General features: G+C 32.5%; 1 protein-coding gene and 1 long non-coding RNA gene across 2 annotated transcripts in view; both read right to left on the bottom strand.

The window, feature by feature from the left end:
- LOC117230307 overlaps window positions 1–20,717 on the bottom strand; it is a 165,614-nt gene extending 144,897 nt beyond the window's left edge. The window contains exons 1-5 of the mRNA XM_033487606.1: window positions 20,533–20,717; window positions 20,146–20,218; window positions 19,608–19,990; window positions 19,401–19,526; window positions 19,153–19,268 (exon numbers count right to left, since the gene is read on the bottom strand). Of these exons, the coding sequence (XP_033343497.1) occupies window positions 19,153–19,268; window positions 19,401–19,526; window positions 19,608–19,990; window positions 20,146–20,161 (641 nt within the window). The 5' untranslated portion in view covers window positions 20,162–20,218; window positions 20,533–20,717. The remainder of the gene's footprint in view (window positions 1–19,152; window positions 19,269–19,400; window positions 19,527–19,607; window positions 19,991–20,145; window positions 20,219–20,532) is intronic.
- On the bottom strand, window positions 587–15,218 carry LOC117230309. The gene is made up of 2 exons (XR_004492747.1): window positions 14,577–15,218; window positions 587–2,536 (listed from the first exon to the last, which is right to left on the bottom strand). It is a non-coding gene; the product is annotated as an uncharacterized LOC117230309 (long non-coding RNA).
- Window positions 20,718–21,356: the final 639 nt, after the last annotated feature.

The following is a 21,356-nucleotide window of genomic DNA, read 5'->3' on the forward strand; positions in this document are numbered from 1 at the left end:
CGATGACCAGGATGGAGAGAGGGTCCTTTAGTTCGATCTGGAGCACTGCAAGCTTCGCGTCTGTCACGTTTCCACGGATCATCCGGATCGTGAAAATCCGCCGCTCCAAGTTCCAGCACTCGTCCGCACGTTCGAGTTCCACCTCTTCTCACCCTCCCTCGCGCAAGTACATTCGAAAACCGGCGATAACGATTATGGTCGTTTAGAAAATCGTTCTTGTTCCTCTATTGAAGTATTCCGATTGAGTAGTCCAGTTACCGTGTACTTGCGTATCTATTTAATTTTTCGCTGACAAAGATTAATGTAATATCATAATGAGGCTCGATATGTGTAATTGATTTAGATAGAGAAATACGTTTTTTTTTAGAGTTGTTTGATAATTATTGAGTGTTCGAATAATTGTACCTTTGATTATTCATTATTTTATAGAGCAAGATCAATATTGAAATAATTTAATCAATTCAGGAACACATTCTTTTTAAGTAGAACGAACAAGTGGAATTTTGGAAAAATTATCGTGAACATTGATTTTATTCAAACTACGATTTGGGCTTGGGAAATCGTTCTTGTCTTTGAACGAAAGATATCGAATATTGGAATAAATATGTCTTTATTTACTTGTTCTTTTACACAAGACAATCAAAACTTAGATTTAATCTAATTAAGTTAGGTGAAGAAATGTATTTTTTCAAGCTGCGCCAATTAGATTTATAGATATAGATATATTAGAATTATAATTTTGAGATTGGTAGGACGAAGTATAAGTGTCTACAGTGTTTCTGAAACGCTATAGGAGTGCCTGATAAAGCGAATATATTACGTATGTTCCGTTAAAATTTATGGTCTAATTTATTGAAGTTACCCCTTTAATTACTCGAAGTTCTTCTGAGGGTTCTGATTAATTGCTACTTATAAAAAAAAATATTTCTTTCCTAAGCTCCCTCTTTGATTTTATCTTTGAAATGCAGCCTGATTAACAATTATGTAGACGAATATTTTAGGTAGAACTATTTTTACATACAATTAATCATTTTAAGATCATTTGTCAAAGGTGTCTTGAATTCGTAAACATGTTGCGTCTAATCAATTCGGTTGATCTATTTTCGCGTGCAAGTAACACAAATTAATTACACCGATATCCTGATTATGAGATATACACGATGACTAAGCATCAGATACATACGATAGGAAGAATTCAGTAATTTGACACATTTCACGCTGAAATATCGCTATCGCTACAGAACATCGTTATAAAACATCGCTAAACACATTTTCCTCGTTTGCATGCTCTTATTATCGCTTTCTCTGTCATTTTTTATCTTCATGATTAACATCTACGATAATATATAACAATGATAATATATAACATTAATTGCAAAACGAAAGACTTCCTATTAAGTTCGTTTGAATTTGTTCAAGTACATCAAATACACCGTATTACATAGAGAAAATTTCCAATAAACGACACTACAAGATATCTTGTTAACTGTGTTGTCTATTACATAGCTTCTACTGAATTATCTAACTACACAATCGTTATTAATTAACGTTAATACATTGTTGCTCAGGTATTCTGTTATGTCTACACTTCCTCGCGTTTTTTAATACACATACAAAGAGTATAGATGTTCGTGGAAACCACGCGTAACAGTATTCGCGTACTACAATTTTCCAAACAACGAGACATTAAGATCTACCGAAGTGGGAAAGAGTTCACGTTCATTGCATGCAGTAGATATTCTTCAAACAACGGAAGGTATCTGGCCAACTACTGTGTAACAACGTGTATTATATAGCTTATTACTCGATTACACAGCTACGGAATTAACTATTGAAACTAACACGCTATTATACTCAAACTTCTATGTTCCATCGGTACAATATTCCATTTAAAACTTCTCCACCGATAAAGTACGGTATATCAGGACCACATTATACAACAATTCTTCGAACGACACTTAATATACAAATATAATATCTACTTCAGGATTAAGTAATTCCGCGTATACATGAAAGAGCAAAGAGAAAATTGTTCTGTCCTCTATATTCCAACCGATATTTCATTGAAAAGCGATCGGATCGCTCGTGGAAGAGAAAAAGAGGTAACGAGACGTTAAAGTGTTCCAAACTGACAATCCACGAAAGACTCGATGGGGAATCACAAGTATTACTCGAGACGTGGCTTTCCGAAGCTTCCTAAAAGGAAGCTCCTCAGAGATAGCAATTGTCGCAGCCAGTTAAAAAGAAGACACTCGGATCGAACGAATGAAACGTGGCTCGTATTGATCAGCCTTTAACCCGACGGAGATACGCAACCAGTTAAGGGTTAATCAATTTCGTGTTACGACGTAGTAACGTGGCGTGTCGACCGTGTCAGAAACACGGCGTTATCCGTTGCAATAATTCTCTTGGTACACGTGGCCCGGCCTACTAAGTGGATAGAAACGAAACACAGCTGTATGATTTGCCTCTCTGGTGTGACTCGGGTTTTGCCTTTTTCTATTTCGTTCGACCTTTCGCGACCGTATCGCTGGTTCTGAAAGTGTAAAAGAACTATCGTCAATTTCGATGACCGTGTGCAATTTTTAGTCGAGCTTTATGATAGATGCGATGATGTTCTGGTGATGTACAAGAAGCGAGATCTGACTGCTCGTCACTTTTTCGCAAAGCGAATTTTCATTAATTCGAATATTCACGCGCGTGAACATTGGAAGGACGGCGGTTTAAAAAAAAAAAAGGGAAAAACCTTCCGTCGATTTTCGAGCTTCGTGATACATGCGATGATGTTAGAAACGTTTGATTGCTTGTCTCTTTCTCGATTACTAGCGTGTTATCGAAGTTTCACAGTGTGTAGCTTCCATGAGTAACTTTAAACTTGGATGTGTGAATATTCACACGTTAGAAGAGTTTTTTGAAAAGAACATGAGTTACGCGTGAACGCCTTCACTGTTACAAGTATATAACTTTCTAATTGAAAGCTAACTTTTCACGGTATATAATATCTTTCCACAGAACTGTATCTTTCCACAATCGTCGCAATTTCCTATTCTATAAGTGAACTTGCATAAACGATTTAAACGTCACGGCAAATTAATTCTCGCTTTCCCAACTGCAAGTACTACGAGTTGCTAGAAGTACTAAAATTTCACTGCTAGAAATTCGTGTAGAAATACATAATTTACCAAGTCATCCACGATTCTCGAGCGCAAGCATCTGAATCGAGTTTGAAAGCAAAGCGAAATTTGTCGTTGGCGTATTCGAACGAATGAAGTAGAAGCGTGCTGACTTCATGGAGAGAGGCGAACCATCACGGATACCGATCTCTATTGTACGTGCTTAACCCACGCTCCTGTACTTGCTCGTCGACATTAGCCTCCTCACGAAACACCCTTGCTTCACCCTTAACCATCGAATTGTAGAGCAAAACAACCGCTCTGTGTAGCTATTCGACCATCGAGTTCTTTCGTTAACTTAGTTCACCATCTACGAATCCAATTAATCTTAATTTTGAAATTTTGTGTTTACAATTTCATACGCTTACAAATTAAAGATACTGTAAGACGTAAGAAGCGCAGGTTTTGTATTTTAACTTGAAAATAAGAATCGTGACGAGTAAGAAAGTACAGGATATGCATAGTAAAAATAAAATCAAACTCGAATTCTCTGTTCAGAATATAATGAGAGAATTGTAATTGATTCAGGATTTTAAATTTGTCTTGACAGCGAGAAACGACATAAATACGTGATTTATTTATTTTTCAATCGTATGTTCGAAACAATTATTCGCATACGAATGAAAGAACGATAATTAATTGGAAATGATTAATTCAACTTGAAAATTATAAATCTTAAATAAATACGTAGTTTAATTATTTCGGAGTTTCTGTGTTCAAAATTCTAATTTGCATAATAAACGAATGAAACAAATTGTAACTAGTTGCAGGCAACTAATAATTCAATAAGTAATAATTTCGGTCTAAAATTGGCAAGTAAAAATTAAAACCCAATCGTTTGGTGTTGATACATTTAAAAAGAGAACTCGTCGCGGAGAGGAAAATTTATCTACGCAATTATCATTTTTATTGGATGATATATAGGTACAACGTTTATCTCGATGAATTTTTGTCATGTATTTGGTAGCTTTATGATCGTTTCACCGAAAAACTTTTCGTCTTTTTCAGCGACAAGTCCTTTGAACCAGTTCTTACAAGCTTCTAGCGCATTCAGCATCCCCCCATTAAAAAACTTTTGTAAAAACCAGAATAAATGATGGTCGGACGATGTTCTGATGTCCTTCGCAGTGGTCTGAAAATTCGCTCTTTGTAGCCAATGTTCAATTTTTCAAGCTCAATTTTTTCAAAAAATGTTTGTTCCTACAAAACGACAAACCTTCGAAATTTCCATTATTTAGTCGTGTTGTACGTATCTTTATCGGTAAGCAAAACCAGTAAGGATTCTGTTAAGTATTTTTACCAAAATTCATGTATAAATAGCGCAAAATTTATAATAGTTTGAGTTTCGACAAGCTTTTTAAAATAAATGTTTAAAAGTGATAGACACAGGATTTTGCCCATAGAAAACGTTAGACCTTTCTAAGAAGAATGCATAAATTTGACCTGCCACCTCCTGGAAGTTTCTACTTTTTACACTGAGTTTAAAAAATAGTCGCCTGAAGCATTGCAGAGTTCCGGGTGCGTTCGTTTGCAGCCACTTGATAGCCACTCATATTGGGAAACTGAGAATTTCGATACGCCAACTAATCGCAGAAAATTTAACTACTGAGAGTAGGTCGAGTACCCATATGATCATCAATGTTTAAATGGACACGCTGTAGAAGACGAATGTTTTCAGGTTTGTTTTAATGCTTTTAAATTGATTAGTAATAATAAGAGTCATATTATTATTTAAACAGTTATACAAATTTATGCAATAGAATTTTCTCCTAAAAAAAAAATAAAAGTAAGATACAGTAACTAGCATTAACGTATGTATCCTCGGCTACTCTTCGAAACAGAATAATCTTTTAGAAATTGCAACAACTTGCATTTTTTTAAAAGGGAGAAATACTAGTTTACTAGACGATGTATACAAATTTTTTAAAAAAATTGCAATTAGTTGAAATCACGAAGAAAAAAGTAAAGGTCATTTTTTACGACTGTTCTATTTGGGTCTGTAATGAATATTTAAACAACATATTTTGAAGATTTACGACAGCTGTATATACATGTTGAAAATTTCGTCGAAATCGATTGATGCAGAGACAAGCGACAGGCATCGAAAGATGTAGATTTATTGCAGTCACAGACCGAATATCGTAAAAAATGCGATTTTCAACATTTTTAACCGTTTACAGCTCATAACAACGTTAACTGACCTCCATACAATTTTGTGGTAAAATAACAGTACCTTTTTGAAATATAGTAAAATTTATACCTTTTTAAAAATTTCTTGCTGTAAAGTTTGTTACTGTTATTAGTTAAATATTCATATTACGTTGTATGAAATAAATTTCTGTTGAAGAACATCGATGTAGAGTTGTTTTTAACTTTGGCCATGAAATACCGCTCTCCAAACCACTTTGCGTTTGACAAATGAAACCGATGGGATTGTACATTCCAAATATTCCAACATTTTTACCCGCTGTTCACCGATACAGAGCACCTAACGTTGTTTTGTTGAAAAACGACGTCTCTTTTTCCATCGACTAGCCTAAATTTTTCCGTTTATCTTGTTTGAGAAGTTAGTCATCCATAGTTAATCTAATATTCCGATAAACTTTTAGAAATTTCAGTTGATCAAATTTCAGTTGAGTTTAAGCACGAAAGTCTGCAATCAGTAATTCTCCTTCGATTTTACCAAACAATAAATCACATCAATTATCAAAAATTATCTGTATCCTTAAAAAATTTTCTAATTTCTAATTTCCTAAAATTTCCCTAACTATTACAAATTTCCAACGTATTTTTCCATCGAGGTAATCAATATTATACTATTCTGGTAGAAATAGATGATCAACTCTCCGTCAACTCTGACTCACAAAAAATTTGAGAAATAAATCAAACTGTCCGGCTAAGTCAAATCATATTACTCACCATCGCTTTTACTTCTTAGGTCAAGTTCGCAGAGACTCGGTTTACTTATAATGGCTAAGTCAATCTATCTTCATCAAACATACCAAAACTTTCCCCAAAAATATACTTTGGTCCATTTGTAGTAACATTACATAAATATTATTAAACATAATGTCACGAAAATAAAAATATTTTTCCAAAAAGGAATGGACCGTAGAAAGTAAATGAGCATATAGGTTTCAGCAACCCTACGATCGCAAATGTTATATCGATACAAATGGGCACCAATTCCTCCACCTCCAATAACGTGAGGTTCGTTTTATGTATTTCTTTATTTGATGTCGAACGACGTTCTGTTACAGATGGTAGAAAAAGTTGGTAAATATATGGTATTTTGTTATTGAATAAAAATATTACAGAATAGTTAGTCAGTTAGACTAAGTTAATCTGCAAATCTCCAGAAGCTCTTCATTCGCGATAACATTATTGATACGTTATAACACCATCGGTGCTGCAGAAAATAAAAAGTAAAAAATAAAGTTCCACAGAAAATTCTTTGACTTCAAAATTTTAATGGTTTATAAAAATTCTAAAATTTTCAATATATTTTTCATATGTCTCTAAAAATAGTAAGGATAATTAGTCAGTTGTATCAGCGATCCTTTCAAGAAGACAATAGCAAGCAATTTTATTTTACGATTTTTATAGTCTTATTTACATAGTCTAATATTCTATCAGAAAGATAACCATTTTTTCTAAACTGTCCTTTTTCGAGCAACAATTTAAAAAATGTAATGCGTTCAATTTAATTACAAATAAAGAAAATTGGTATTGTTGCAAAATTAAACCATTTTTTCTAAACTGTCCTTTTTCGAGCAACAATTTAATGCATTCGATATAATTACAAATAAAGGAAATTGGCATTGTTGCAAAATTACAACGTTATTACAATTCGAACACATCTAGGTTATGATGATGAAAATTACGAGTCTACCCTATATATATATACACACACATCAACGTCACCATCAAGATTAGCCATCACTATCTGAATTAACTGTACCGAGTTATCTGTCTATGACAATAGAGAATGCAATCCATCCCAATTATATAAATTAATCCCTTACAAGTCCCCTCCTCACGTAAGTAATTAAGAGGGTAAGCAAATGTGCGTTCGAATTTAGTCGTCCGGACGCAAACTCCTATTATTTGAAGGAAAAATTATAGCTACTTGGGCAAGTCAACGAACATCTATTACGTGATAACTGAGTAACTGAGTAATCGAGTTATTATTCGAATTGATGTGTTTTACGAGAATAGACGTTGTTCCATTCTAATGTAGAACATGGTTTCTCAATTCGTATCTCACGGAAATTCGTAATCGTGTCAACAACATTTTTGCTGCCTCTACGAAATTAATTTTCGATAATTTAAAATACGCCTGGAAAAAATTCCTACGAATAAGATTAAAAGGATCATTGGTATTCCATTTTCAAAGTTAGCTGCGCGCAATTAAACTGTCTACTCGTGAGAAAACCGAGTAGCTTCGTTCGTGATCAATATCAAGGTGAAAAGAGTTGCTCGATTAAAGTAAACTGAGAATTGCCGCTTTAACGGCAGCTTAGAAGTAGTTTCGTTTACGGCCTCGAAATCAAGTAACCTGAGAATAAACAGCTCTTCAAATAACAAGACAGTTCCATCACAATTTCCTTCGAAATTAAGTAACCTGAGAATAAAGAGCTTTTCAAATAACAAGACAGTTCCATCACATAGTGTTACGAAGGGATTAACTTCTTAAGGGATATGTTCTGCCAACTTAACGCTTATTAAAAGAAAATTACTCAACGGCAATTGAACCCCTGCGTTTTTGTTAAGAGAATCGTCTAGTGTAGCGGATAGGCAATTTTTTACGTTAGCCTAATTTTCGTAGCTGTCATTACGTATTTTCATCCCTTATCATTTTCAATTTATACCGCTACAGAAGCTATTCTCCCACGTATTTTTCCAATTATATTGCTCTTGTAACGAGGATGCGGTATTATCCTCAATCGAAAAATATAAAATAATTGTTTTATTCTGACCGTAATACACTCGCTGAAATTGTTAAAGTTAAGCATATAACTTTATATCCATTGTACGTTGCGAACGAAAGAATGAAAAAAAATGATATTAACTGAAATAATAACTGTGCATTTATTGAAGCTGCATGGAAAAGCATCGATTAAATTGATACAGGAGAAATCGTTTTGATAACGAGTACGTTCGCCCATCCAAATCAGTGAACTCGAAAATTATCGCTTTAATTCGGTTTAGTCAACGTTTGTGTCGATATTGGAACGCAGTCGACCATATCGATAATTTAAATATGTTGCATGAATATATGTGGCATATATTGGCGGTTGAAACTTATATTACTGGAAAAAAAAGAAAGGAAGAAAAGAAACCTAAATTTTTAATATCGCAGAGCTTTGATGAATATTCGATTGATACGGATGGTACGATTTTTGATATTCTAAATATTTGCCATTTCACGCGCATTTCGATGCATTTGCAATTCCAAACCGTATTATGGAACAACTTCTCTCTGTGGAGTTTGATAGCCGAATTAAAACGATAAATCCTTGACTCTCAACGAGTCACTGAAATAAAAGAGCAATGTATCCGCTCACACGTATAAAACTCTAGTAACTTTATCGTTCAAATATTTCCCGAATAATTTTTCTTGATACTAATTACTTCTCTCCTTGATATTTAGTTCGCTAAGAATTATATTTTAGCTTTACATGGAAAGGAAACGTTTAATCTTTTTTAAACAGACTAAATAACGCTAAAATAGATAAAATATTTCGAATTCTTGTGTCGTTTAAACGCTCGTTTTGTAATACCACGGTTGCGATGAAATTTTTAGCCTTTCCTTGAATAAATTAAAAAATGATAAAATACAATTTAAATATTTTGAAGCCTTGCGTGATTTAAACAATACAAGTTACGTTTTACAATACACGTAACAAAGATTGTGACAAGGCGAAGACGAAACGATTAATTTGACCCGCTACAAAACGAACAAGGGAAACGTAAATGAGACGAAGCGGTAAGTAGAAACATGCCGTTGCTGGTCAGACACCTGGCTGGTATCATTGAAGGCGTTCACCTTTCAGTAGTTTGTCATTAAACTTGAAAATCTCCCTTGCAATTTCTTTCATATCGCCAAATAATACAAAGATTAGTTACTTACTGAAACTACTTTACTTAACATTTTGAAGTAATTACATAAATAACTTGTAATAAATTGTACGCTCCTATGATACTTATTAGAAGGAAGCAGATTTTTGCACGGCAGTACAATCTCCTTTAAAACATCTATAGTATCGCAGATGAAATTGTAAAAATCACTAATTAAAATTAGTGCTTGTTCTTGTATTATTTCAGTTCACGTATTCCTGTACCTGATACCAAAGAGCCAATATTCGTTAAATAAACAAATAAATAAATAGATACATTATTGGATAATTACATAAATATATAAACAAATAGATCTAACTAAATGGATTACAGAAAGAGAATAATAATGATCCTTTATAGGATAAACAGATTTATTAAAACGAAATCGTAGAACACTGGAATACAAGAAAGGAGCGACAATAAAAACGTCGTACACGAAAAGCCGCAAATGCTACAACGAAATCTAACAGAAAATAATTGCACCGATATCGTTTAACGCTTCAGTTTATCGCTTCAATCGTCAACGATTAAAAAACAGGAAGGACAAAAAAGAAGTAAAACGAAGAAATAGAAAAAGAGAGAAAGAAAAGCGAGGTAGAAAGTGGATTTGTCTATTTAATGTCTGGACATCGATCGAGCAACATTGTTCGGATTGAATCAGCGACCGGCCATGCTGTCGAGGCATGAATAATCCAGAAAGCGGAATAATTTCGCGTTGAATTCGAATCTGAGATCGATGACGCCTACACCGACGGACGATCTAACCCAGTTTCACCTTCGAGGCGTGTACACACCGCCAGTTTTCCCGCAGAACGGAGCCAGGTCGATAAAAACACACGATTTTACACCTTTCTCCACTTATCCGTATGTTTCGCTGTCTCGAATACGAATATCCGATGTATATACTTCGAGTCTTTTCCTATCAAGATAGTAGTGAATTTTACGTTATTTATATCGTCATCGAAATTTTATACAATCAGTTCTTAATTTTTAGGGACGTTAAATTATTTCGTGGAAGAAAATGACGATTTACGAAAAGTAAATTTGATATTGGATAGTAAGTAAAAATCGATAAGCAAATTCTATTTCTTTTATTTACGTGAAATATCTAAGTTCGATATTGAGTATTGTTAAAGTATCGATAATGAAAACTGGGCCTTTAGACTGAACAAAAATTTCGGAGAAAAATTTCCTGTGGTCGTTGTAGTGTAAAATATACTGATATATTTTATTATTTTTATTGCCAAGCGTGGCTAGAATTTTTTATTAAATTAAAGCATGCTACATCGATTTGCTAAAATAAATATCGAAAGCTGACACGAAAAATTCATAAACAAATAACATTTTTCTCGTTTACGATTTATTAAATTGTCGTGTCTTTTTTTCTTTCTTTTTTTTTTTTTCAATTGCCGTTATTTGCGAACAGGACGGCGTGACTCTTCGAAAAAATCGTTTAAATCAAAATTTCGACTCTCTCCCTTTTATCTCTGTTTCCGGTCAATTTATCGAACCGGTGCAACATGTTTAAAAAAAAAACATAAATCACGGCCGTTATCATGGGAATTAAATACATAAATCGAAATGAAGCCTGAAAATGATCACACCCCTAGGGAGACCATAATTAACAAATCAATTCGGTCTTTTTTATTATCTCTACTTGACATACTTCGCTGATTAAGAGCTGCAATTTTGAACAAAACTTGAAAATTGTTTCATTTCTAACGACAAAGAATTTCAAATTTTAATCGAATAAAATTTCACACAAATTCTACGATAATTATTTATTATTTTACAATAGCAAATTTCAAACGATATGAAATTCATAGTTAACGCGAGATCATTATTTTTTCATGCTATAATCAACCCTGAACTTATTTGACAAGCTTTGATTTTCTTTTCCCTTGCACGAATGTCTACTTTTTATCTCAACTCACAAGAGAAAGATCAAGCTCTTAAAATTAAACTTTAAATTTCGTACCATTGTATCGGGAAAAGAAAGAAGTTGCACGCTATTTTCTCCCGATAGCTACGATTAGCTACAATTTAACTAATCCGATTAAATCAACGCAAGGATATTTATCCTAAAATTTATACACCAAGAAATTATTATTATGTAGATACCGATTACCAACGAATTAAAAATAAAAATTGTTCATTTTATTACCCACTTGTATTCATAACTTGACTATATTCTTGATCCCAATCTTAATAATAAGCAGCAACACTTTTCTCCACATAAACAATCTACGATCTGAGTTATATTTCCCAGAAAACTCTTTTTAGGTACAGCTTCGTATAGTTTCTCGTTTTTTCTTACTATTTATTTAAAATCTAAAAATTATGTGACTCTCTCTCTCTCTCTCTCTCTCTCTCTCTTTACTGTTGTTTACTATTTACCTAAAAATATAAAAATTATCCAATTCTAAAAATATAACAACGCAACTAAAGGAGGAACAAAAGTCTTTCACATTATCTGCTATCTGAATAATATTTCAGATAAATCTCTACTCTTTGTAATTACTTCTTTCTATCATCCCTCGCTGCTTTTTATAAAAATCTACAAGTTTTGAAGCTTTAAAAACATCTAAAATATGAATATCTAGCTGAACTAAATCACGGAATGAAAATCTGGCTTTCGACTCTCCGCTAAACCGCAACGTTATAAAATGCAAAACAGATCTAACAGCTAATTTTTATAGGACGCTTTAGCCGTACGCGAAACATGTTTCACCTCTGTAAAAACGAATATCTTAACGGCATTCCAGCCCTTCGATGTACGAATACATGCACGAGAATTCTATTTGCGTAAATTCTGATCGATCTGACACTTTCTGTCTTTCAAACGCGTAACGCAGAACAGTTTCTCGGCCGAATAACCTTTTACATCCTGCAACTCTTATTCGCACTGACTATTTGCATGCGCGAAACAATGAGGTATTTCGGAAAATCTGACAAATATTGCAGTTTCGAAGAATGGAATTTTTGAATTCTGTTAAAAATTCTAGAGTCAAATTGCGCATCGTTGCAGCTTGGAAATAATATAACAAATATAATATACCATATATAGTATGATAATGTTGTACAACATACTACAGCATAATATAGAGATTGAACATGATGTATCTACTAAAATATTAAATTTTATAAATATTATTGCATATGTTGAAATTATGTATAATACACTAAAGGTTAGAGGATTATTCGATGGAATAATTTTTAAATACAAATCCTTACGATTTTAATTGGGAAAACGCAAGTTGCTATAAGAAATTAATACATTAGTAGCAATATTATAATAAATAGCAAATATGCTAATTGTAATTATTAAGTACTAAATAATTTCGTAATAGTCAATCTTGGATAAAAGTCTCCATATGAAACTTCAACTTATTAAAATGCTCTGCAAAATTGAAAAAAGAGTTACAGGATATGAATTCACTTTTATCGGGATATTTCTTCTCCATCGTTTTTCCTTAATCCATTTCTTTTTCTTTTTTTTTCATCTCCTATAAAAGCAACGGATATGAACATCGACTTTTGCGCTATACGTGGAATCCAAGCTATTTTTTAGATTTGTAATAAAAACACGAACACGCTGCATGTTTACAGATTTCCTACTGAAAGTAAGAAATTTCCACTCGTTTCACCGAAGCTGATAATTAATCTATCGTTCATTCATGAATGCAACGTATTGATACCTGCTACAAACAATGACGTAATCAAAATTTGAATACCTAATCAAAGCTAACATTAACAATTGAGCCACAAAGCATAATTGTAAGCCACGTCCAAGTGAAATTTTATATTTCAAAAATGAAGAGAGAGGTGAGCCATTAAATGGACCATTCGATCAACGTTGCGTTCACTTGGAATTTTAATTGCAATTTTATTCTCACGATTTGCATGATCAAATCACGAACATTGCACGTGTGGTGATATTCTGTAAACAATCTATTGTACTAACAGCTATATCTTGATAACATTAATCAATTTTCCGATTTATTTTTAAATTGTGTTACGTTTATACAAACTTTTATTCATATTTTACTGCTGGGTCCATGAAGGGTTAAACATTATAAAAATGATTCAAGATACCTAGAAAAAATAATTAGGCCCAGTTATTTTATGTTACGTGAAGAATCAAAACTGCGAGGTACATTTCTCGCGTATGTTCGACTCGGTAGTTCTATTTACTACACGCACTTGGTACTGGACTTAAATGTACAATACAGATTAAAAATCGCGAATACTTTTAAAATAGTAAAAAACTGACCAGCGATAAACACAAACAAATCCTCCCACTGTATTCTATTTCATATAACTCGCTCCTTTTCCATTTCAAATTTGACAGAAAATAAGCTTCTTAATTTCGTCAATTACTGTACGTGTGTTACTATTTGTGAATTTATGTACTTTAATGTGTTATAATTCATATACACTGCCATTCTAAGTCGTCTAACGTTTACAATTATTACATTCAGACTAGAAATAAATGGACACTGTAATTATGAAATGAAGTTGATACTTACTAACCCTGGAATACTATAGCGCATTCATACTTCATTCTCCATTCATATCTGTTTCAGTCCATGTAATATCTGTTCGTCAGAGAACTATACAATCGTCATGTATGACACGATTATTCTAAATTTGCATGGACGTGAGAAAAAGGAAACAACATGCTACACGGAAGAGACGTGTCACTTTTGCATAAATACTACGCTAATAAATAGTACAGTCGAAAGAAGTATTAGAGCATCGTATAAAATTTACTAAAATTCCACCAACATGCACAAAACGCGGGAGAGGATACTTTTTAAACGATATCGTATGCTTAATACAGCATTCTAACTGAAAAATCACGAGAATATCCAGAACTTAGAGGAAATACGATACAACTCTGCTAGACAATGTGTCAAAAACATTAAAGTTTTAACTCAGGAAATATCTGCGCTAACAGAAATCTGCCTTTGGCAACGAGAAGAACAACGAAAAATCAGCCACCTGATATCAGAACCTAACGTTAGAACGTTAGTGGTTAAAAGCGAGTAATACGTAATTTTCCCTAGAAAATTGTATAGATTTACAAGATCTGTTTACTCGTTTCTAAAAATTTGAATAATTCTTAAGGAATGCGCGAACAACAGATGCTTGTTTGTCCCTTACGTTAAGTATCCTTTCGTATACTTCTCGTTCTATTACTTCGATGCAAGCTTCGCGCTATAATCACCCGTGATTCTACATAGCGATAGAGTCAAAAGTAAGGAAAAACACAACACGTACCACCTGAAGATTTCGTGAGGCGAATCCGCGGTTCGCGAGTTTCACAGCAACATAGTACGTTCGCGGTTCTCTGTTCACTCGCCCCTCCACAGATCAGCAAACATCAAAGGGCCATATCGCCAGAGAAAAGCACGGGGGTAGCCTCTATGTGGCGCGAAACGAAAACAAACGACAGAACGGAATAAGGACGAGCCGATGGGACCGCATAGTATCTCGAGGTTGTTCCACCAGCGCGAAGGAATCGTTGAACCGAAAGAACATCGAACTCGCGACGCGCTCGAGAACCAACAGTGAAAAAGAAAAGAAAAGAAAAAAAAAAAGGGTCAAGAGACTTTCTTCGTCTTCGACCTCTGAATACCTTAGCCGCGAAAAATTTCTGGCTATCGATACCTATCGCGGTGAATATACGGAAACTTTGTAAGAATACGTAGAAAGCGATGGAATAAAGGAAAAAGAGAATTGGAGAGAGGACGAGTGATTATACTAAACACACACGCACACACTATAATAGGAACGTGTTGGATGGTATCGCGCGCGCGTCGAATACCGACGACCTTTCTCGCTCAAGGATCAGTCGAAGACTGCTCGGCCGAAAGTGGGAGGCCTCTTTTTCGAAAGCATCGTTTTCTCCACGGTGGCGAGGCTTCCGGACAGAGGTAACCGAGCATGCGTGCCACGAGCCACCCGATCAACGCACCGTACACACAGGGTGTGCCAAGAAGCACGCCTGATAGAGCGCACCGATGAACGTGGAACGTGTACGACACTGTACAGGGTGTTTCATAAGTGAATCATTCAACATTGATAACGCTCAAGTTAGTGGATCCTGCCGTTCTTCGGGCTTCGTTTTCACGTTTCCATCTCTTTAGATATCATCCTTGTTGAAATACTTTATTCGTTAAAAAAGTAGAACACAAGCACGACAGTGAGAATGATATTGAATAGCAAAAGCGAATATTTAAAAGTTGTCTGTATCGTAATAATAATAATAATATCTGTAATTTCTAATAATATTTAGAAACTAAATACTTTATAACGTTTTGTCTTATGTTACCTATCTATATTTTAATAATATCTATTAAAACCCTGTTAACCCCGCTGTCCTCTTCGAATCTATATGACCTAAAATGGATACTACGTTTCAATAAATATTATTACATAGTATTAATTGGCTATTAACTATAAATAATAATGATAATAATATCTATTACGATATAATAATACTATCCGATTAATATTATGTAATAACGCCTATTGAAACATAATATCCATTTCAGCTCATACAGATCCGAAGAGAACAACAGGATTAACACGTTAACTGCCACGTGAGTTTTATATATTTCGTCCTGAATGCCGCAATAGATTGAAACATACTACACTCTAATATTATATGACATTTACGAGGAATCATATATATATATATATATATCAATAAGACTTTTCATATTTTGTTCAAACTGTGTGAAAATATTTCATAACGTTATAAAAATATAACAAACTCAAAAATGATAGAAAGAATATTGCAAGGTGGAAGTTCTCTATCATTCTAAAACATCTGAGAAAACTGAAGTCCTAGTATTTTTCAATGCCGTCTTTGTGCTCCTTTATTCGAATTAAAGTATTCAAACATGGGAATTAGAAACATGAGAATTTCAAATATTTTACATCTTTATAAATGAAAAAATGCAAAATCAAATACTTTAATCGTAAAGAGCAGATTTCGATAATTGATCATGGATAAGTACTTTATCTGGTCACTTATAGATAGGATAGTATATTTGTAAGAAATTCTAGGTATCTCTTTTCTCCGCTGAATTTTATGACTGAAATATGGAAATTCGATATATTCGTTTCTCTTACACATGTGAAGGCAAAGGGACGAAGTCGATTTTAAAAACTTATACTTATATTTCCTGAGGCTAACGACGACCATTTAACACTGAAACTACACTAGAGTGATCAAAATGGCCAATTCATAAGTTTTCATAGAAATTCTAGAATAAATTTATTATAATGTATTTTTCATGATTTAAATGTTTTTGTGTGGAATATATGAATAAAAGCTTGTTCTCCCTCTTTACTTGTCATCCTAATATCTTTAATGCCAGTCTTATACTTCGGCGCTACTATATTCTATCCAAATATGAATAAGATAGTCATTATGAAAAAAAGAGTAAAACGAGTTTATTTGTATATTTGCTTAAATAATTGTGAGCATTTTATTCCTTGATTCGATATAAAGACAATAAAACATAACGCTATGCTAAAACCGGGAATAATATATTCACTACTCTTGAATAAGATATAATGAACATAGTAAAGTAAAAATTCATATCTCTTTACTACAAATCGACTATTTAACAGATACTGAATTTCTCTATAGTTGAATAGAATTGTATCAAATATGTGTAAGGCGCAATTATACAAGATGCTATAATAATACTACACATTCGAACAATAGAATTCTGATAATGTAAGAGAAAAAAAAACCAGTGTTTAAAAAGATAGTGATCCAAAATGTGTTTATTAAACGCATAACGATATAGCTTAAGTCATAACTATATCCAATACTAGTATCTAAAAACTGTGCCAATAATAAACTAATAATTGAAGAGAATGATCATCGCCCTTCTATGGAATTAATAGATTATTTAAACTATTTAATTAAAAAGTTATACACCAATAGAGATGTAAATTAAATACTCAATACATCTATGTATCCACTGATTGTAAATATCACGGCGTGAATTAATCCTATGATCTATTTATCAAATTGGACGGAACAACTTGCAGTAAGAAGATTTTCAAATAACAAAGATGTTCCATTTCAATTTTCTTTTTTTTTTTTGTATATTATGTCCCAAAAATAAATAAAAGAAAAATGCCTCGCACTTATCTTTATATTATATTTTCTTAAATTGTTGTACTGTTTGCAATAGATTTTATCCTAGATATAAATTCTAGTAAACAAACTTTTTTTCCTAATAATAATTGACAAATTATTGCTCCAACCTGATGGATATTTATTAGTGAGTGAAAAAAAACAGTATGATAAATTTTTATAAAGTTTTGATTAAATGGAACACAGACTTCATTATCATAATTAATTAGATTAAAAGGTAATAATATTTCTATAGAAATAGATATATTGCGAAAAAGATTTTATCTATAAATCAAAACGAAGAATTACACTGAATTATCTAATTGGAGTAGTAGCGACTGGAATGAATTTTTGGAAATTTTCAAATTTTCATTCTATTTATATTACTACATAAAATATCATATTATAATATGTTTATTGATTTAAGAGAATCTTTAAACTTTTACCGACTGCTATGGATTATCGATGCTCCGTATAAAACAAAACATGTGGAATATTCGACATTTTTCAAAAATATTCGACATTTTTCACGAATATTCGTGCACGATTATGTTCCAAACGTTATCTCCACACGTCCGTCCTTCGACGTCGATATTCATATTTTCTATATCTGTCGAGCTTACGTGGCACAAAACAAACGAATATTCATGTACCTTGATTCGCATTAATTTATCGACTGCAGCCAGAACAATATTCGCTATTCGGCACGAATATCGAATAATGTAACGACATTTGCGTGTTTTAACGAGAGTATTGAATATTCGAATGCTGTTTCACATCACGGAGCTGTCTCTCCCTATTTCCTAGCATAAAAAGATTAACTATGTCTATTGAATGATATATACCATAATCCGAAAGTTTAGAACAATTCCATAATAGTATAAAATTAGAATTTGAATACTTGAGTGACTTAACTTTGAAGAAATTTATTATTATTCAAACTTTCAGAGCGCAATTAAAATATAAGGACTTTTAGCATAAAATATGCGAAATTATTTCGCAATCTTTAGATTAAAAACTTAAAGATTAATACAGTCAAGAAAAGAAATTGAATATTGTGAGTTTCGAAAGTTAAAATAATAATCCTAAACTGTTGGCTAGTGATATGATACCTACTGAAATTCATTAATTGATTGAATGGGTTGGAATGAAAATTTTTATTTTACTTTAGTTAATTAACGAATCTAAGTAAAATTTGAAAATTTAGAAGAGTTTAAAAAGAAACATGCTTGCATCTCATAATGTTTCAATTGATTTTCATGACACTCGAATGTTTTATAAGGAGAATACCAAATTATTTTGCCCACTAGATGCTTTAAATGATACGCTGGAGTATTTATCAATTTTTATAACAGAACATTTTTAAGATCGAAGAATTGCATTACGAAACAATCCGCGCGAGATTCCATTGTTGCTTATATAATCTACATGCTATGATATCATCAATTTTGAAGCTACGTGATATATTAATTATATAAGCACGGAAAAATTTTCAGAATTTTATACAATGCATAAACGTGATTCAAACTTATCCGAAAGTATGTATTATGTTCTACACATCGTGAAAGTAAAAATATTTCTAAAACTTTCTATTCAACTATTTATTATAATCTTCAAATATTTCGATTAAATAATCGACCTTGTGATTTCTAATATTATTTGATAACTATGTTTACAAATCAATGATTGACTTACCAGCCAGCTATGCCATTGGGTTGTATCTCCTGCAAGAAAATACCCAGCTCTCCTTTATCCTTACTGCGAAGACCAACCACACTGAATCCCAGACTGGTTCCCTCTGGTTTATACAACTTGAAGAAAAAATTATTGCCCTTAATACCTCTGAATGTTTAATAATATATATTTTATATTTATTTATTATTTATTATATATATATTTTATATATATTTTATATATGTTATAATAATATATATTTTACAAACCTGCACAGTAAATACTTGACGACCTCTTGCTGCAGCTTCAATAACCTTCTTGAACTCCTTAGCGTATGTTGTTGTTGTTATTGGAGGCATTCCCATAACCTCTGACGCAAGACTTGGGCTTGTGACCTATAATAAAGTGAAAATTTAATACCAAGTACAAAGGGAATTTAAAAATACATTTTAAGAATATTTTGAAAACAATTTTACCTGCGCACTAGTATCTTCGCTGCTGCTATGCACCAATGGAGCAACTGGAACCCTTTGATCTTCTAGTTCACTGCTATCCTGATATAGATCTTGATATACATTTGATCCAAGCGGTTGCACTGGCGTACTAGGAACAGAAAGTTCCAGTTGTCCACTAATGTTAATATCAAAATCGCCAGGAATAATAGATGGATGCTGCCCCAGTTGAGTGTTTAATTCGATTAGTGAGTCTTGAATTGTCACTATGCTGCGGAATACCGGATCTTCCAAAAGAGAAATTAAGGATTTTATATCTTGGGTCGTATGCATTTGTAGTTTGGGGTCATTGCAATCCTCCACCCTTTCTTGAACATGCTCCAATAAATGAAGAGCTGTAGATATGTCTAAAAAAGTTGGAACAAAAAATACAAATTAATATTATAAAAACTGATGTAACCTAATAGATATTGTTCTTAAAAGTAATATATAAATTTATAACACTTTTCTATCAAAAAATAAAGATGCTTCACTAATTTTAATGAATTAAATTTATATTGACCTGCACTTAGAGGCATTTTGTTTTTGGTAGATTTGCTTCAGCTAAATGTGTATAAAAAGTCTTGTGAATCCCCCTGAAAAAAGCATATGTTATAAATACATGTATATATTGCTATAATTATACTTTATATTTTATATATCGTATGTTTTTAATTTAGCGAAATGAAATTGTTAAAATGTATCTTAACCTCTATAACAGGCACGAATTAAAGAGCAATAAGTAAAATTTATGATTTTTTTTATACAATTTTATCATTAAAATATCATTAACAAGTTCTACAACATTATATTAACTGTCGTTAACTTTAGCTGTACCATGAATTTATCGTAAATCAATACGTGGTCACATAACTGCTTCAAATATTAATAAAACTACAACTTCTCTTACCTAAATTTCTTCGAAAAATTGAAGTAGAAGGCAAACAGATCGCGAATCGATGATTCTCAAGAAATTTCACGGTCACGCACGAGAATTACAATCGATTTCTTGAAATATCACAGGAAACGTTCAATTGCATTTTGCTATCAGCTGACTATGCCAAACTATCGAATGCTTGACAGTTCTTGGATGGGGAAAGAGAATATAGATTAACTCCACCAATGAAATCCAATCAAACATTACTATAGCGAAATGCGGGAAATTTAAATATTTACTGGTGAATGTTTTAGAGGAATATTGTACTCATGTGATATATAATTAATAAAATAATTGTTTCATTCAATTTGTACTATATGATGATATAATATTAATAATAGAAGTATAAAAATATTAAATTTCTATTAAATAAGCAAAATTTAAGAGTCGAATTGTAAAATGCATCAATAAGAAAGGAATATTATTGAACAAAGTATTTGAGGAGAGTAAAACTGAATGAAAACGCAAAAAATTAATATGCACAATTTTGAAAAAAATTTTAATAGTAAAAAACAATATCCTTCCTCTTATTCCGTGCATCAGAAATGACAGAATCATTTGTATGTTTGAGTATTAAAGAACTTCAATTACGTTTTGGAAAAACCACGATAGATTATATTCACACATAACAATATCGTTATAGATTATCTATTCTGAATTTTCCATATAAAATTGCGTTTTAACTGCGACTTAATTAAAATCTATAACAAAGATTTACTTCAACCCATCTTAGCCGTCAAGGTTTAATTTAATTAGTCTTAATTCTATGGCAAATAATTAGTCTATACAAAACACTG

Source organism: Bombus vosnesenskii, unplaced genomic scaffold (assembly GCF_011952255.1).
Source record: "Bombus vosnesenskii isolate JDL3184/JDL3185 unplaced genomic scaffold, Bvos_JDL3184-5_v1.1 scf7180000013266, whole genome shotgun sequence".
NCBI lineage: Eukaryota > Metazoa > Arthropoda > Insecta > Hymenoptera > Apidae > Bombus > Bombus vosnesenskii.